This window comes from Mycteria americana, chromosome 26, assembly GCF_035582795.1.
Source record: "Mycteria americana isolate JAX WOST 10 ecotype Jacksonville Zoo and Gardens chromosome 26, USCA_MyAme_1.0, whole genome shotgun sequence".
Lineage (NCBI taxonomy): Eukaryota > Metazoa > Chordata > Aves > Ciconiiformes > Ciconiidae > Mycteria > Mycteria americana.
In genome coordinates, this window is record NC_134390.1 from 1,546,887 (window position 1) to 1,561,195 (window position 14,309).

At 47.3% G+C, this 14,309-nt stretch overlaps 1 protein-coding gene across 2 annotated transcripts; it reads right to left on the bottom strand.

Annotated features, from left to right (window-relative positions):
* Positions 1-4,249: 4,249 nt before the first annotated feature.
* RACGAP1 (Rac GTPase activating protein 1) lies at positions 4,250-12,871 on the bottom strand. Of its 2 annotated transcripts, none has more exons than XM_075525546.1 (17): positions 12,780-12,871; positions 11,397-11,485; positions 10,734-10,936; positions 10,264-10,400; positions 9,988-10,057; positions 9,716-9,769; positions 8,924-9,001; positions 8,670-8,787; positions 8,344-8,474; positions 7,944-8,108; positions 7,431-7,526; positions 6,989-7,187; positions 6,546-6,651; positions 6,196-6,332; positions 5,913-6,044; positions 5,543-5,651; positions 4,250-5,222 (listed from the first exon to the last, which is right to left on the bottom strand). In XM_075525546.1, the coding sequence occupies exons 2-17, from the start codon at positions 11,479-11,481 to the stop codon at positions 5,147-5,149; spliced, it is 1,896 nt and encodes a 631-aa protein (XP_075381661.1). In that variant the 5' UTR covers positions 11,482-11,485; positions 12,780-12,871; the 3' UTR covers positions 4,250-5,146. The 2 variants fall into 2 exon arrangements, with proteins under 2 accessions (XP_075381661.1, XP_075381662.1); XM_075525547.1 differs by having other exon boundaries at positions 11,397-11,481; positions 12,780-12,829.
* Between the last annotated feature and the right edge of the window lie 1,438 nt (positions 12,872-14,309).

Sequence of the window (14,309 nt, forward strand, 5' to 3'; positions counted from 1 at the left end):
TCTACTAAAGGTTGCCAGTAATAGAAAAAAAACCAAACACAGTAGATAAAAGTATCTACCCCATTCCTGTAATGATAAATTTTCTCCACTTCCTTTGCACTGCTGCAGTTGACTCATCAGCATCCTGAGGGGGGAAAATGATATTGATAGGTTTTTTCTTCTTCTTTGCTGGCAGGAATATGATTATAAGGTTGATGGTTTCTTCCTCCTTGCTTTAGGATCTACTTGGGGCTATTTTTTTTTATAAATGTATTTTCTATTACTCTCTATACTCGAATCTCTCTTCACAGAGCTGCAATTCCATGTTACATCCAGATATACTATGTATCCTATGTTTTACCTGTATTTTTCCCTGTTACCTCTAAGACTGGTTTCTGTCACCTGCCAAAACTGCGTTCTTCAATGATCAGTAATGGATCACCCATGAGTTGCTAACAGCCCTGGGCCCACCCTCTGCTCAATGACTTCAGACTGACCCTCTGTTAGCACTGCCTGCTCCTTAAGGAAGTACATCAGATTTATCACAGGCATCCTACCTCACAGTTACACAAAACTATGATTTTCAGTGGTTGAATTTGCAATCGGGTAGCAGCCGCCTTGCTGCTAGGCAGTTGCTCTTCCAGGTAAACAAGCTAAACTACAGCAAAGTTTCAGGCAGGCCAGGACAGATCCAGGCAAAACCAGCCCGACAAGCCCCAGTGCCAAGGTCTTACAGAGTCATACGGAGCCTTTGGCCTTTTCATGATAACGGCAATGCCATATTTACATTCTGTAGCCCAGTATCCTTCTCTTCTATCACCCTGGTCCTGTTGCTTTCGAGAAGCTTTAATGCTAACAAAGTCCTTTTCAGTGGGGAGAAGGGCTCCAGGGGGGAGTTCAGATCCTGCTGCTCTGACCACTGGGTTTCCTTTCTTGTGTATCCAGACTCCCATCCCATTTTGTGAAGGGAGGGCAGTAGCTTCAAGACAGGGTGACCAAGATACTTTCTTTCCTGGTTTAAGCTTTTGTCTTTCAATTGCGTTTCCTCCGAGACAAATTGTTTAATCAGACCCTGCCCAGAAGGAAGTACTTTCTCTATTTAAGGATCAGTCAATAAATTAGACTCTGTACTGCCCAGTGTATCTGCTGCAGTGTGGAAGAGGCACAGGCCGAGCCATCGCTCCCCAACGGTGACACTACACCCACAGCAAAAGTGAGGTAAGTGCACAGCATCATTCTTGTAGCGGCTGCCAGAAAGAGTGGCTTTGGGTTGACAAGGCTCAGCACAGTGTCCTTGTTCAGAACCACAGAATGGTTAAGGTTGGAAGGGACCTCTGGAGGTCACCTTGTCCAACCCCCTGCTCAAGCAGGGCCACCTAGAGCAGGATGCCCATGGCCACATCCAGACAGCTTTTGAATATCTCCAAGGATGGAGATTCCACAACCTCTTTGAGCAATCTCTGCCAGTACTCTATCATCCTCACAGTTAAAAGAAGAAACGTTTCCTGATGTCCAGATGGAGCCTCATGAGTTTCAGTTTGTGCCCACCGCTTCTTGTCCTGGCACTGGGCACCACTGAAAAAAGCCTGGCTCTGCCTTCTTTGCACCCTCCCTTCAGGTATTTATATACATTTCTAAGATCTCTCTGAGCCTTCTCTTCTCTAAGCTGAAGAGTCCCAGCTCTCTCAGCCTTTCCTCATATAAGAGATGCTCCAGTCCGACATCTTTATGGCTCTTTGTTGGACCCTGTTGAGCCATCTCTTGCTGCATCCTTCAGATGAAGGCACAGCCCCCATTTCCATGGGGAGCACAGAAGTTTTCATCCTGCGGTTTTCGCTAGCTCTACTCTTTCCATTTCTTGCAGTCCATCCCAGGGCCTTTGTCTTAGGTAAGAAGAAAGAGCAGCCCTGGCTGCAGGCACTGGTGACTCCCCTTTGGAGAGCAGCAAGCCAGGAATGAAGCCTCCCAGATGCTTCCCTGAAAATGGGCTGATTGGAACAAAAGACTTACAGGTTCTTTAGTAGCTTGAGTGCAAGGGACTTGTTGAGCAAGTGGGGACAGCCCCATCCTCCACCCCTCCCTCCTTTTCCTTTCATATACAGCTCTGTGTGGGTACCACAGGACCCCACCCCTCCACATGCTGCCTTTTCATAACCCACATTTTCCTCTTTGTAGCAATGAGCAACTGGAGGAGGAGCTGGATGCCCTTCAATGCCATTTCAGCTGGCATTTGGGTGTAACAGGCCATGTTGAACAGACACGTCCTGCAGAAGCTGGCTGTTGAAATCAAGCAGACACCCCACCAAAACCAGGCAGCACTCCTGGGGCTGCAGGCATACCCGTACCAGCTGAAAGGCCAGAACAGAGCAGCTCTGCAAAGCCTTAAAGATGCTGAAGAGCACAAGAGACAAGATGAGCAGCAGGCAGCTGCTGCTGGTTCTTTGATTACCTGTGGGAATTATGCTTGGATTCACTACCTTCAGGCCTCTTATCAGGAGGCTGAAAGCTATCTGGAATGAATTCAGCAGCCCTGCCCAACTCCTTGGGATGCACAGCTGATCCTGTACATCCAGGCCCAGAAAGACTGGTCCCTTTTTGCAAAGGTAGAAGGCATCAAGGACTAGTGCCTATCTGTGTTCCAACAGCAGGCCCATCACCTCACATAGATATAAGGGTTCTGTCAGCTTCTTGGACCATCCCAGCGCTCATCCATCAAATACAGGCTGACCCACACACAACTGACCGCCCAAAATTTACACACACTGCCCTCAGTCCTGCTTCTCTGAGAGGAGAGAATGAAAACAAAGGTGAAGAATTTGGCTTATGGGGTCTGAGCACAATCCTTTGCAGGTGTAGACCTATGTCACTCCCTTGGAGTTACTGTAGATCAGAACTAAGTGCTAATTAGGGCAGCGTGAAAAATTAACTCCCTTCAATTATCAGAATTCTATCACTTGCAACAAATAAGAAGGTGGCTTCCTCCATAAGATCACTAACTGCTGAGGGGTCTTGATGAGGGTGTGAAGCACTTGCGTACAGGACAGAGAGATGGTCTCGGGCCTGTCCAGTTGCATTAAATGCAAATGTAGCAAGAGCTAGCTGCTGATTAAGGAGCATATAGTTGTGGTTATACCTGCATTAATCCTTGGAAGTATGCATGCTTGCCCCTGCCAGAACATAAACAGGGGGTTTGCTTTCTTGCACTAGTACCCACTTAAGAGGAATTACTAGGAACAACGTACTCATCACTGTTTCTGGGGCCAAAGTGAGGCCTTTAATATTCTTTGATCAATAGATACTTCAAATTCTTTTCTACATGATTTCTCCTGTGCAACAGCTGGTGTCTCCTGGCAGCCTAAAGCAACCAGAGCATGGACCACCAAAGATACACCCTTGCTTCACAGTTTTTGCCATCCATTCCCCCCAGGCTCACATTAGGTACAGCCCTTTCTCTGCAATGTCCTATCTACTTGCACATCCCACTGTGGAACTTGTGGCCTTCCCTGCAGGCACGGGTGGGCACGCACCCCCCCATCCCAGCACTGCAGCCATATTTCCAAGTGCTGGCAGGGCCACCTCTCTGCCCAGCAGTAAGCAAGTGGGGCTGGCTTGCTAGGGTGTCCCCAAGCCCCATCTGGCCCCAGAGAGTAGAGCCATGGGGACCAGGGCAGATGTCCTCCAGCAGATCCTGCTGCAAATCCCTCAGTTTCTGCTCCAACAAGGAACAGGCAAGGACCCAGTTTGGGAGAGGATGCTCCAGAAAAAGGACACACTTGGCTTGGTCCAAGACATAGGATGTGGGGAAGGGGAACATGTCTTAGTGCCCCACCTCATGCACATCTGGTGTGCATGAAAACATCAGAGGCCAGAAACACCCACCTGCCCTGGGGCCCGCAGCCCCCAGCTGCCCCCTCCCCTGCAGTGGGTCAGAGCTAGGGTGAAGACATAGAGACTTCACTCTCCAGACCCTGCAACCAAAGGGAAGAGAGACAACCCAGGCCACCACATTCAGCCCAGGCTACTTCACCTCCTGATACAACATTGGGGACCAAAACTGTTCTTCTCCTCCTTCCTCTGGACCCATGAGCCACAGCCCAGTGCACGATCCTGCACCCCAGCAGCAAAGACTGCCAGATTCATTAGTCCTTGGAGCAGAAGCTACTCAGAGCACAGCACCTCAGCATTACAGCGGCACTGCCTCCTGTAATGCTACACAGGCCCTGGTTAAAACTCTTTAGCACAAGTAAAAAGCATTAGCCAGAGTACAGAATCATAGGTCACATAGAACATCATTTACTTAACTGCACAGATCAGGACAGTTTTCCAGAGCTCAATAAAAACAGCCACTTTATGAACTTCTGTATGTGTTCCACAAGTCTTTTCACACAGCACTGGGCAAGGTCACATATCCCGATTTGGGAAAGCAGGGACTCCCAAAAGCAAGGGTGCTATTAAACTACCCTCATTCCCCTTACCAGTATGAGCAGCACTAGTAATTCATTTAGACTACCCAGGAATCCTTTAGGTTTACATCTACAGACAGTCTTCTACAAAACTTCCCCTTGTAAACACAGTATCAGGAAACACTTCTTTAGAAAGAGTTACAGTCCCTCCGGCAGTTAATTACACAGCGCAGCGTTCGGCCATGAGACAAATGCAACACTGCCATCCTCAGGATTACAGGCTGCACGACCACAGCGCGAGTCAAGAATTAGAGCTGTGTGCTGCTTGAAAGACTGGATTCTGACAAAGTTCAAGCGGGGTGTCACTGCTGTGTGAAGAACAACCCATGGAGGTTTTTTAAAAAAAAAAAAAACCCACCACACAAACAACTTACGATCCTTGTATGACTGTTCCACTTCATATGGGTAGAAGACTGGATGCTACTAGAAAGTGTCAGTGAGTTCCTCTAGCAGTTTTTTTATTAACGCTTTGAACAAATCTCCTGCTAGTTACTTTCTTCACCAATACTAAATTCAGCACAGCGTTAGATAATAAAAATACATTGCACAATAAAATCCCATTAAAAGTCTTAGTTAAGCTGAAAGATAAAAGGAAAAAGATCTTATTACATAAGCTGCCAAGGGCCGCGGAGAAGACTTGCATTTATTGTACTCATGCATATTGGTGTGCAAATGCTAGGACGACACTAACTCCCAGGTCCACTTCACTTCAGCATAGGAGAGGCAAAGAAGTTGCCCTGATGCCCAAGCTGGGTTGTTGACTTGCTTTTGCTCCCAAATCTAGTTCAAGAGAAGTAGAAAATATCAGGTTTGGATTTGGGATCTAGAGGTCTAACACTCTCCCTTTTCCCAGGGGTCATTCACCCAAATTTTACCCACCTCCCAAACAAAGTGTTCCTCTCCCTACCGTAAGATGACACTCGCTAACCATTATGCAGCTTGCACTGTTACTACAGCACTGATTAAGCGAGAGTTGACTGAGTAGTAAATCCAGGCTGCTCCCAGAACTGGGTCCAAAAGTCTATTTTTAGTTCTCCTTGAATACCCAAGCCACCTGCAGTCATCCCATCATCTCCACAATAGCATCCATTGGTACTTACTTGGGGGTGGTTTTGCTGAAGGTAGACCGGACCCTCTGGGACAGGGAGCTAGACGACGGCGTCTTGGAGAGCTGCTGTTCTGGAGTAGTGAGGGGTCCAAGCATGCTCACTGTCAAAAAAAGCAGCAACAAAGTGAGCAACATGAGGACAGCTGAAGTTTTCATTGCTGTGCAAGGAACATTAGACATTCCCTAGCATCTGTCAAAAATGCTAGACAAATCTGGTATTTCCTGGCACGCTTTTCTTCCCTCTTCCTCCATAAAGCACGCAGGCATGGCTAGCTCCAACAGTCTCGCAAGCAGCTTTGACTGAGGGTCATTATTTTTAATACAGCAGCTTCACAGCCAATAGAGCAGAACCCAGGGGCTACCTTTCACATCTGGTGTCTGTGGAGTGGAGTAGGCATTGATGTTCTCAATTACGTGCGCTGGGTCAATGTTTTCTTGCTCCACCATCATCAGCTGGCTCCAGTAGTCCATAGGCAGCAGCAGAAGTCGCTCCACTACCTACAGAGACACCCGTGAGTAGCTGATGTTACAAACCAGCACACAGCTTTGACACACTGACACCAGGCATCGCCTCAGCTCCCTCCAGCAATTCATCCGAGTTCTTTAAGTGGGATACATTCACCCAAGTCAGTGCTTTCTGCTGACCTACCTTGGGTTGCCGCTTAGTGTCTTGTAGGAGCGTCATAGGGTCAGGATCAGGTACCGCATGGGCAACTATTGTGGGGCCAAAGACTTTGGCCAAGTTGGCAATGTCCATTTTAGTGTCCGGGCTCTGAGCCACCCTGTATTAAAAAAAAATATTAAGAAAGAGAGGATGTAGCTTCTCCCCTTCACTTGTCGTACAACTCCACCATCCCACACACACTTCAGCCTCTGAATAAGCACGCTTTTTCCAGAATGAAGACTTTATGCTCACAAGCAGAAACAAGAGCCAATTAGAGAAAGCACCAGTGGCAACAACCCCTTTTCAGAACTACCAGTCCATTTGAACATACCTCTGCAGGTGGATCATGAGGAAAGCTAGGGTGTCCCTATTGGCCTGTGGAAGTTCACCAACTGCTTGGTACATAGCAGCGACACTGTTGTCCTCATCCAAGATTTCTGGGGAAAAAAAGTGTTTAGACCTCAGAAAGTGGTCCCAGAGGCACAGCTATAACAGTCCCCTTACAGTAAGGGCTAGCCTGTGAAACAAGGAAGCCAGAAACTTCACATGCCATCATAATAATTTTGTATGTCCTGCCCAAGCACTTGAACTTGTTTCTTTCCTCTTCCAAAAGAGTACAGCAGATGAGAGATCTTCCCAGCGTATTGCACATCAACACAGCTGCAAGCATGAGAGCTCCACAGAACGCTGCGGTCTGCCAGTTCACACGACAGCTAAACCTGTGACCATCAAGCCTAGAGAAAGAGTTGGAGATGTCATTTAGCAACTCCTTACCTGCAGCTTCCATAAAAGTCTTGTTTAACCGGAAAGTGAGAAGGGGTTCTTTCAGGCTGCGTAGAAAGTCCTTGAGAAGGCCGCAGATAGCATGGATGTCATCCACTTTGCTGAGCAAAGGAATATTTTTTGCTCTAAGAAACTTCTCTTTCAGTTCCCTCACTGTCTTGTCACAGCCAGATATCCGGTAAAGGCCTGTCTGTTAACAGAAAGCATTGCTTAGAGGCAGAATATCAACTGCACATGTAAAACTGACATTCTTCTGCTCCCACTTTCTCTCCACACCTGAGCACTCTACACAGACACCGTTACTCACTCACAGAGTCACCCACTGAGCAGCACTACACACACCATAAATAACAGATATTTGGGTTAACAATTTGTTTCCCTAACACCACAACCCATTTCATTAGCACTGTTTCACACCTAGTCTTCTTTTTACCTCATGCAGCCCTCGCTGCTCGATCTCATTAACACAGTGCACTATGATCGAAGGGATCATTGGAGGAGTAGAAGGGACAAAGTCCATCAAGGTCCCCTAAGAGGCAGAAGAGAAAATTAAAAAAAAAAGATACTGAGTCTTCAAGACATGGAAAATACTCTCTCAGGAATTCACAGTGAGATCTAGGCTTAAAAAGCAAGCGTTGTTTCTTCTTCATCAGCCCAGAGAAGAGCAACACTATATCCATCAGCGCAACGCTGCAGGATTGCTTACCCAGAGCTGCCACGTTCACAACTCAACACCCTCCTAACATCGCATCCCTACCACCCACTACCCTGGTTACTGAATGATACATTAGCAAGCTCGTTTGCGTTTTATTATGCAGCTCTGAGCAACAGGAGCTCTTCTGTAGAAGGCAGACTTGTTGGAACCTAAGCACGTTCTAACTCTAACCAAACGTTAGCCCATTTGTGTTGGCAGCCGTACTGCCCCGAGCTCACCCTACAGACTTACCTCTCCAATCCTGACAGGAGTCCCTGTCAAGGTGGGGATACAGGGAAGAGGACAGCGGTCCCGACACTCTGGATGAGCCACCACACGGCAGTCTCTGCACTTCAGAGAGATTTTCCCAAACTTTACTCTCTTTCCACATGGAACACACGATTCTGGCTTGATAACCTAATGATTCAGAGCATACAGATGGGAAGAGATTAGTGCAATGTAGTAACTCAGCAGGACTTAAACTGGATAACCGTATAGGATAACATATTCCCTGATCCATGCAGGTAACTGGTACAGTTAATATTGACTTGAGACATAATGGCTGGTAGCCTCTTATCAACTAGCTTGGTATCACACACGTTTAAAAATGGAAGGAGCTGCTTTTTCAAATTCTTCCTGCCTGTAGACCTACCGTCTTCGAAACAAATTCATGCAGCCTCACTCCCCCATTGTTCTGCGGGGTGCCAGAGCCATCAGTCTCCGATTTGGATTCCAGCTGCTTGCTGCCTATGCTTGACTCGCTGCTCCAAGGCTGCAAAGGACCTGAAAGACAGAAGAGGAGGAGTGTTGACTGAATGGAATCACCCCCCTACATAACCTTTGCTTCAAAACAAGTGCATTGTAAACCACAGGCAGCTGCCCGGGTCCTGGAGGGAGGTAACCGTAACATTTCAGGACAGCCTCTGGCCTACAAAGTAGTTGCTTCAGGACTAGGACAAACAGAGACATGACACCTACCACTCTTCCTCCGGCTTTTCACACTATAAGGCACAGTCTGGATAGTAGAGATAGCTTCAATTGGGCCACCATCATTGGGGACCATGACAGTTGTCTTTGCTACTATGGATTCATTTCCCTGTAATGAGAAATATGCAGTTAGTGACAGCAATACTGACAGGACATGGGATTTTCTAGTTCATTGGCCCTAGAAACAGGTGTGCAACATGACCAACTACTTTAAATGCACACAAACCCAGCTGGAACCACCATACCTGATCCACTGTGGAGCCAATTGATCTGGTTTTCTTCCGAGGACCTGGCGGGCCTTCAACAAACTGCCTGGAAGACCGCTGAAAAGATACAGTATGTTTTTGTCTATGAGGCAGGTATGCTGTTAGCTTGGTGTTATACTAGTTCAGTATAACTAGAAGGACTGAACAATTGTCCGCACACGCCACAGATGCATTAAGTTCTTCCACGGTACCTGTTCTTCATGGCAACCTTGAAGAGTATCAGGATGCCTCAACATACTGCTCTTTCAAATAACTTTCCTAGCCAGCTTTATAATCCAATTCAGAGAAAAGAAGAAAGAAAAAAAAAAAAAAAGGGGGGGACAACTAAGCAAATCCCAGACTCTTCCAAACTCTGCTAGTGATGATTTCAGGCTGTCCTTTCCCACCCGTGCCTACTGCATACTAACAGCGGACCAGAACAAGCACAAGCTCCTTTACAGAATAGAATAATATTAACTTCCTACATGATTTTCCCTAATCTGGTAGCTGTTAATAATCTTCAAGTGCTTTCTTGCAAACTCTAGGCTGTGACGGAACAAGATATGCGAAACCCCACTCCAGTCATTTTCAGTAGACAAACAACATCAGAATTAACTTTCAAGCTAAATCCACACAGCAAGTCTGAGTTATAGTAGAAGCACATCCATCTGAAGTTTGACTGTGATTAGTAGCTCAGACATCATTACAGGTGGCTGTGAGATGACAGATGGTGACATTGTGTCAGCTAAGGCTAACAATGGAATCTATTTGAAGGGGAAGAATTGAACATACCCGCTTCTCTCTCCTTTTCAGTCTGACAGCTTTCACCACAGAGGAATCCCAGTCCTGTGGGAAATACACAACACTGGTTAGCTCAGTGTAAATACCATGCAGCCTCTGGCCAGGACTTTCATTAAGTTTAGCCAATAGCACACCAGAGAAATGCAAATCAGCTTTACCAGTTTAATACCACAGTAATCTAAACACAAGGCATCTCTAGAGATTACCCCACACCCCTAAGGTTTTACAGTGGAGGAAAACTTTAGAACTTGAAGTTACATTACCAGTGACTCATCAGTCTTGTCAAAGCTGATGTCTGACAGAATTGAGCCAGATTCATCTATTGTAGACAGCCTAAAAATCAAAAATTAGAAGAAACTTGTATCAGTTTGGCTTTCAGTCAGCCATGGTTCCAGAACAATCTCACTGACTCAGAAGAGCTGTATTTCAAACTGGAATAAAAAAATAAAACTCTGTTGATATGGGTGCAGTACATATCACAGAGGTACACGGCTGGATTGATATTTGACACTTACATTGCTCAGACATATGTTGCCTACCTTTTGTTGCCTGAACCCCCTATAGAAACCTGTGGCCTGTTAAGAAAGGCGAGGGCAGACTTCTGTTCTTCACTTAGCTGAATACTCCCAGATGCATCACACATGAGTAGCTCTCGAATCAGTTGTATTTGCCTCTCCTGTAAAGGTAGATAATATCAGAAGCTGCCACAGGACAAACTACATTTAATTACTGTATGAACTAATCTGAAGTGTTTGAGATGCCACACAGATAGGATCTCAGAACTTGACTGCTAGTGGCTGCAGAGCCCGTGCTCCAACAGGTAACGGCAGCTCAGCTCCAAACAGCAGCCAGTCGCCTTTTTCCAGACCAAAGCAGGTGGCTACTACAAGGACCCAAGCCAGTTTCCTCCCCGGGAAAAAAGTTGTCATGAGTGCGAGTCCTTATTTTCCATAGATCAATGCAGCCTCCACACTCTAAAGAGCTAACTGGTAATAAAGGAATTACTCACCAGCTTTTCACAGTCTGTTTCAGCTTTTTGCCTTCGTTTGATCTCCACATCCACTTGATTGCGAGCGTGTTTCAGCTTCACATCCAAAGCACTACGTTCAGCTTCAGTTTTCATGAGAAGATCTCTGTACCTGCCAAGCTCATGCTCCGTTTTCTGCAGTTTTCTCCGATACTCTTCAAAGTTCTTCGCTAACTGAATAAACTCTGGAGAGAAGACATATACATCTTTAGCTACCCAGACAAGCAGACAAGATGCAGCAGCCCTCCTTTCACTGACAGCAGATATCTATTAATATAACCTGCACCCAACTGAAGAGCGGAGAAGCTGGCCTTTTGGCAAACCCACCTACACTCTAGATGTTCATGAGATCTTGCAGTTTTTCAGACCGAGTCCTTCACATCAGTATCAAGCAGAAGAGCTAGAACATGAGACCCTGCGTGGATGAAGTCAGCTTGCTACAAGCAGAATGTGCCCTGCCTAGAAGTTCAGCCCGTGACTTCGTATTTCTTGACAATGAAAAACCCCTCAAATCTGACTACCTGTAGCAGTCTTATTACCTGTAACATCATCGACAGATTCTTCAATAACAGCTAATAATGTTTATTTGCATGTTTATACTCTTATAGCAAACACAGCACAACCCACTTCAGAAACAGAACTTACGGCATTCGTTTCCTTCACTTAAAACTTCAGCCTGGCGCATAAGTTGATCATACAGACTCCGTAAGTTCAGCATCGCAGTCTCCATCTTCCTGCCAAGAAACCAGAGCTAAACAAACAGCCCAGCCCTTTCTTCCCATTTCCAAACAGAAAACGTATTACCAGCCCAAAGAAAAGAGAATCAGCTTCAGAATTAATGATTTTTTTTTAAGGTGAGTTTTAGAAGCTGCACAAACAAAAATACATTAAGAGTTATGTTTTATGGAGACATAAGCATCTAAATTCTTTCCTAGGGAATGAAGATCCTCACTCCTCCACAGTTTATGGATAGCAGACCCACAGAGAGAGGCAGTGTAGCTCCCCACCTTATTGCTTCAAATAATCTCCAGTATACTACAGAGGCTCAGAACCCAAGGCAAGCCAAATCATTATCCTTCTGGAAGGCTGCAGAACACAGCTCACGCCCTGTCTACAAATAACTTGGTACTATATAGGCCACTAAAAATCTGCAAGCTTTCAGAGCTTCGTAAGATAAAAATAGGAGCAACATTCTGGAGAATTTTAATACAGTTTTAAATTTAGCTGCATTTTAAGTTACAGCTCCTACTGCAAATAGCTGTTAAAATTCAGACAGTCAGCACATTTTCCTCAAACAGTAGCAACAATGGCATAAACAGAAGCAATGAAGAGGAAAGTCTCCAGCTCAGCAACACAGACATTACTTCGCTAATGCAAGAGGTTGCTGGGGCACACAGGACAGCCTTGACTAATAACTTAGCACCAGCAGCAGGTGCCGAGAGAGCTGGCAGAGGTGCCAGGAGGGAGTACGACACACCAGCTTCGCACTTCGGAGGCCACCGTGGAAAGCTTTGAAGTACTCTATGCACAGTTACAGCCTCTACAGACACACGGGTATCTCGGGACTTCCTGTAATACTATAGGGTGGACTACAAGGGGTGGGAAAGCTCTCTACTAGAAGGCCCTCCTCTGTTCCTTGTAGTCTGCTTAATTCACGGCAAGGGGCACTTCAACGGTTTCGTGCTTTAATTACCAGCACCACGATCTTAAGCCCCGCGCCCAACTCGACGGCAGAAGCCGGGGAGGGTGAAGGAACAAGGCCAGCCCGTAAAGCCCCCACAGCCGCTCTCCAAGGCGCGACCCCTGCCTGGGAGGCAGCGAGGGAAAAGGCCTCTAAGGAAACCGGCGCCGGGCCCGCCCAGGGCGCCGGCCCGCGCTGCGCCAGGAAGGCGGCTCCCCTCGGCTGGTGAAGGGGGTCCCGCGGCCTGGGCGAGGCCCCGGTACCGGGAACCCGCGGCCTGGGCGAGGCCCCGGTACCGGGAACCCCACCGCTTTCCCTCAGCCACCCTCACGCTCCCGCGCACTCACCTGGCCCGCCGGCCCGGCGCGAGCGCCGACTCCAACCGCCCAGCCTAACCGCCCCGCACTTCGGTTTGAATCCCTCCTGCCAGCCAATCCCAGCGTGCTCCCCGCCCTCCCGGCCTCTCACTGGCTCCGTTTACTGGGCGTCTGAAGCCAAGCCGGCGCCATGTCTGCTGAGGGCGTGGCCTCTCTGCTCCACTCCCCGGCGCGAGGGCGGACGCGGGCCCGAACAGCCGCGTGCTGAAGCCGGCCGGGCGCCATCTTTACTATTGGTCGCTGACTCCAGCCCGTGTTGCTTAGCAACAGAGCAGGCCGGCGACGCCGGCAGGGCCTAGGCCCGCCGAAACCGAGGGCTGCTGCTTCTCTGAGAGCCCAAGCGCAGCCATTGGCACCCGAGGGGCTGTTTTGGGGAGAAAAAGCTGTTCTCAGGCCGAGCCCCGGTTGCGATTTTAAGCAACACCATTGGCACACGGTGCAGGTGGGCCTAAGCCCCCTGCGCACTGGTTCTCCAGAGTGCCGTAAGGCCTGCGCAAGGTGCTGGATGCAACGCATAGCTGGTTCAGAGCATCGATACTTCACCGGTAGGTCGGTTATTAAGCGTTCTCGCTTGAGAAACGATGCCTCGACTGACTTTTGTCTTTGAAACGTTGATCTGAGTAACAGCCGGCAATCCGTCCCGCGTGCCAAAAGGCAAAACCCCATTTCAAGCCCTGTACAAGTTTTCCGTTCGCAGGCGTTTAATATGCAAACCGATAAAACACAAACCAAAACCCAACAATTACAAGAAGCGAAATCACATAATCATAAAACAACAATGCGTTTTAATCTTTTAAATCTGAAACAAAACAGCGGGTAATTGAAGAATGGATATTAGCAATTAGAAAGCGGAACTAAATGCTTAAAATTGCTAAGTGGAAAAGGGAGTTTGTAAAGCAGATTGCTCTCCAACATCCAGCTGCTTTGTCAGAACTGCTTTATTTAGGTTATATAGTCTGCTTTAACTTAATTAATAATAATTAATTCATAATAGATTGTAAAAAGCCTCAAGGTCCTCTGAAAAGTAAACATTAATGAGGTTTCCTTGAGGAAGATAGTAAAAATTATCTATATTTTATAGGGGAACCGAGGCCCAGAAGAGACACGACTCATCCTCCGAGTCAGTGGTGAAGCAAAAGAAAGGCACTGACCTTGATATTTGACCTCGTGGCACGGAAAATCATCCACAAGCCCAACTTGCCCCAGTCTGGAAAGCAAGTTGGAGGCTGATAGTTACACCTGGCTCCGCTGAGAGCCTCTTGTGCATGCACATCCCATCCCGGCACCTCTTGCACACCCATTTCTGAGGAGGTTCAGCTGTTCAGTGTCAGCCTCGGGGCCTCCTGCAGCTCCTGCCTGTAATTAAATCTTCACAGCTAAGACGTCTCTATTGGCAGATCATATTTATAGGCAGGTGAGTTGGTTTAGCGTCATTCTTAAGAGTTAAGGAGGCTTTTGCTCATAAGCAAATACTCTTCTCTTTTAAATTGTCATCCGCAA